Raw genomic sequence first — 5,000 nt, forward strand, 5'->3', positions numbered from 1 at the left:
ACATTGTGCAGAGGGTTGAAAAATTGGAAGAACTAGAGAAGGCGAACAAAAACTTAACTAAGGTAATTGAGGAATTAAAAAAACAGTTAAAAGAAGTAAAAGAGGAGAATAAAGTCTTAAAGGAGAATAATAAGGACAACAAGGAGGGTTGGAAAAAAAATCAAGAAAACAGTAAAGTTGCATTTACTGACATAATCAAACAGCAAATGAAAGAACAAACTGAAGACTCAGTTATTAAAGTGATGAGACAGAAGGAGAATATAGTAAGAGACTTAGCAGATAGAAAGAAATGTATAATTATATTAGGAATGGAAGAGAAACATAACCCAGATAGAACCACAAGAATCAAGGAGGAAAATGAAAAAGTAAGAAATTTACTAGAATTAGTTCAGGAAGATGAGCCAGAAATAATTAAACAAATCGAAGAGAAATTCAGGCTTGGGAAATATAGTACAGACAAGACCAGACCAATTAAGATTAAATTCAGGTCACAAACGACGGCAGAGAATATCTTATCCAAAACAGGGAAACTAGCAACAAATGAACAATATAAAAAGGTATGGATAAAAAGAGAAATGAATAAAGAGGAAAGAGAGGAGGAAATAAGGAATAGACATGAAGCTAAGAAAAAAAACGAGGCCAGAACGGAGACAGAAAAACAAGAATTCTACTGGAGAGTAGTGAATATGAAATTGAAGAAATGGAACATAAAAGAGAGAAACACAAAAGAAACAGAGAATACAATGGAAATAACAGAAAGTTAAGAGTATCCTACACAAATATAGATGGATTAATAACAGGACTGAATGAACTGAACAAATATCTGAAAGAAAAAGATCCGGACATAATGGGAATTGTTGAGACAAAATTAAAAGGCCCACTACCACCCAACAGCATAGGACACAATGCATATAATTATTGGATTAGAAACAGAAAGATAAAACAAGGGGGTGGAGTTATGTTCCTGACTAAGAAGGATATAAACGTGAAGAGAGTCACATATGGGAACAATAGAGTAGAGATGATTATGATAGAAGTAGAAGATAGAGATAAGAAGAGCAGAAAGTTTGTAATAAACTACGTGCCCCCAAAAACAGCCTCATGGGAAGAGAATGAACATAAAAGCATGTTAGAAGACACAAGAGTAACACTAAACGAGATAATGGAAGATGGAGGAAGAATAGTTATGATGGGCGACTATAATTGCAAAGAAATATGCTGGGAAGAGATGACCGTAAAGGGTGGAGAAGACTCATGGGGAAATGTTCTACTTGAGATGATTATTGACCACACAATGACACAATGGATACAGGAGAACACTAGGTATAGAAATGAAGAAGAACCATCGAGACTAGACCTAATAATCACATCAGAACCTAAAATAGTGGAAAAGATAGAATACCAGGCACCAATAAGCAAAAGTGACCACATATTGATAGAACTAGAACTAAATGAGAAAAAATACATGAAAAGAAATGAACAATATAGAAAAGGAAGATTGATGTATGAAAAAACAAATTTTGATAAAATAAGAGAATTCTTCCAAAATGAAAACTGGGAAAGAATACACAAAGAAGATACAACAGTAGAAGAGAAATGGAATATTTTGACAAAAATCTATAAAAAAAAAGGAGTAGAAAAGTATGTCCCAAGACAAAAACAAGAAAAAGAATATGTAAAATGCTGGTACAACAAAAGTTGTAGGGAGATAAAAGACAAAAGAGACAAAGCTTGGACCAAATCGAAGAAAAACAAAAGACCAGAAAAATGGAAAATATACACTTGCTATAGAAATGAATATGTACAAGCGTGCAGAGAGGAAAAGAGAAAATATGAAAAAGATGTCATAGAAAAATGTAAAGATCAACCAAAACTATTCTACAGATTTGTAAACAACAAACTGAAAAACAAACAAGATTTGGAGAAATTAAGACAAGGAGGAGTTGAATACACAGAGGAAATTGAAATGGCGGAAATAATGAACAAACATTTTAAATCAGTGTTTACAAGGGAGAACATACAACCTGAAGAGATCGAATGGAAAGAGAAAGTCCCCCCTATGAAAGAAATAGAAGTAACAAAGAATGAAATATTGAACCACTTGAGTAATCTTGATGTCAGAAAATCACATGGACCAGATGAAATAGCAAACTGGATTTTGAAAGAATGCAGGAATGAACTAGCAGACATAATACATAGCATAATAAACAGTTCCTTGAAAGAAGGTAAAGTTCCAGAAGATTGGAAAAAAGCAAATATAGTACCTATATATAAAGGAGGAAATAAAGAAGACCCTAACAACTATAGACCAGTCTCTCTAACAAGTACAATAGCAAAAATTTGTGAAAGAATTGTCAAAAATAGATGGGTAAAATATTTAGAAAAAAACAACGTGCTAAATCCAAGACAATTTGGATTCAGACAAGGACGATCATGCGTCACCAATTTAATATGTTTCTATTCAAGGCTAATAGATATAATACAAGAAAGAGATGGATGGGCTGATTGTGCATTTCTAGACCTAAAAAAAGCTTTTGACAAAGTACCACATAAGAAGTTGCTTAAGAAATTAGAAACTGAAGGAGGAATACAGGGCAAACTACTAAATTGGATGGAAGACTTTTTGCAAGAAAGAAAAATGAGAGTAGTGATAAGAGATCAACACTCAAAATGGGATGAAGTAATAAGCGGTGTTCCACAAGGAACAGTTCTGGCCCCAATAATGTTCGCTATATACATTAATGATATGGATGAAGGAATTGAAAGCTATATGAGCTTTTTTGCAGATGATGCAAAACTATTGAAAAAAGTGAACACGGAAGAAGATTGTGAATCACTACAAAGAGATCTAAATATAGTACAAGAATGGAGTAGGAAGTGGGAGATGGAGTTCAATACAAAAAAGTGTAGTATAATGGAATTTGGAAAAAGTAAAAACAGAATAACAGGATCATATAAATTGGGAGAAGAAGGAATAAAAAAAGTAGAAAATGAAAAGGACCTGGGAGTCATTGTTATGAATAATATGTCACCTGAAAAACATATAAATAAGATTTTTGGAGAAACCTATAATTTAATAAGAACAATCAAAGTGGCATTTACATACCTGGATGAAGAAATGGTGAAGAAAATTCTAATCACTCTGATAAGACCAAGATTGGAATATGCAGCAACGATATGGTCACCAAGTGCAAAAAAAAATGCATAAAAAAACTTGAAAGAATACAAAGAGCAATTACAAAATTGGCACCAACACTCAAAACTATCATATGAAGAGAGACTAGCAAAACTTGAACTACAGACACTAGAGCAAAGAAGAGAGAGAGGAGATTTGATAGCTATTTACAGAATCATGAAAGGCATAGAAATTACTGATAGAGAGAATCTGATAAAATGGGATGACAGAAATACAAGAGGACATGGAAAGAAAATAAAAAAAGACAGCTATAGAAGAGATGTGAAAAAGAACAGCTTTCCCCACAGAGTAATAGACAGTTGGAACAAGTTAGATGAGAAAGTGGTGTGTGCAAAAACAATACATGAATAAAAGATAGTTTAGATAAAATGAGATACGAAAACGGGACACCACGAGCATAGCTCCCCTTCCCGTAAAATACAACTAGGTAAATACAACTAGGTAAATACATGTTAGGGCGCCCAACATTCGCTTCTGTGGTTGGTTGGTTGGTTGGTTTGTTGGTTGGTTGGTTGGTTGGTGGTGGGCTTCCACCATCTCAGGAGTGGAGTAAAAATAAAACCCGTTCATTTAGTAAACTTTCCAGTGTACGCCAGGGTGCTCAGCCACACAGCTATTGCATGAGTAACTCCCCTGGGCAATCACTGAAGGAGTTCAGGGTAACTGTGTAAAAGGAGCAGGTAGCTTAGAGCTTGATTCATTCATCCAAAACAACATGTACAGTTAAAACAATTAAAAAATCTCTTTCATTCTATCTATCTGTCCATCTATATATCCATCTATGTATATATCTATCACACACACATACACACACGCATATCTGAAGTTTATCTGTCCATTCGTGTCTCTAGTCATTTGTGTATCCATTTACTTAATTATTATGAGTTTCCAAGCTCAGTGTCATCCCTGCCAAACGGGCGCTTTGGTGCCTCAAGGCTCAGATTTATTCATTTCTTTTCCTTTACCATTAACCAAAATAGCCCAAGACAGGGAAAAACCCTTTAATTAAAAGTCGAGATCTCTGGAGAGATTATCTTGTTAAGATGGAGACCCGACCCGTCCTGAAGGAATTTCGACCACCGTCCTCTGTCTCTCTTTCTTCGGCCTTCACCCTTTATCCTTTCTCCTGGAGACCGCTCGGCACACAAACGGTGCCCGTTCTTGGCCTAAAGTGTTCTTCTTGTTCTCCGCAGCACCATGCCAAGAAGACGTCCATGTATAGTATGAATGGCAGCGTCGGGAAGGAACTTAGGGTCATCGGCCACGCTGATCACGGAAAACCCAACACGAGCATCCACACCAAGTGAGTAATCTGTGACCTCCAACCACCCCTCCCTCCCTCTCTCCTTCCCTCCCTCCCTCCAACATCCCTCCTCCCCCCCCTCCTTCCCTCCAATCTCCATCCCTCTCCTCCACGTGCATGTAACGTTTTCAGAGAAGACACTACTTTTAGTATGTGTAATATTTGTGTGTAATTTACTTAGGTGGATATAACATATGTACAGGAGTGAAATGTGAACATTTCCATAAGTGAAATGGATGGAGTACCTCGGGCATTCATGGGACTTGAACTGTACCTTCATATCATGTGGATGTATAGCATATTTTTCCACCTATGTGTAACATTTAAAGTGTACATATTATGCGTGACATATACTTGCATGTGACGCATGTGTGACTTTTTCAAGTGTGTGTGTGTGTGTGTATGTGTGTGTGTGTGTGTGTGTGTGTGTATGTGTGTGTGTTCCTGTGCGCAGAAAAATGGCGCCAACGACATGACATCATGAAAAGGTCCAACAGTTAT

General features: G+C 36.2%; 1 protein-coding gene across 5 annotated transcripts in view; it reads left to right on the forward strand.

Moving 5' to 3' along the window:
* Nucleotides 1-5,000, forward strand: part of LOC143021080 (adenylate cyclase type 6-like) — a 733,530-nt gene that overhangs the window by 664,102 nt on the left and 64,428 nt on the right. For all 5 annotated transcript variants that reach the window (XM_076178342.1, XM_076178341.1, XM_076178340.1 and 2 more), the window contains one exon: nt 4,390-4,499. In XM_076178342.1, the coding sequence (XP_076034457.1) occupies nt 4,390-4,499 (110 nt within the window). The remainder of the gene's footprint in view (nt 1-4,389; nt 4,500-5,000) is intronic.

The sequence above is a fragment of the Oratosquilla oratoria genome, chromosome 41, assembly GCF_046742065.1.
Source record: "Oratosquilla oratoria isolate Oo_2021 chromosome 41, ASM4674206v1, whole genome shotgun sequence".
Taxonomy (NCBI): Eukaryota; Metazoa; Arthropoda; class Malacostraca; order Stomatopoda; family Squillidae; genus Oratosquilla; species Oratosquilla oratoria.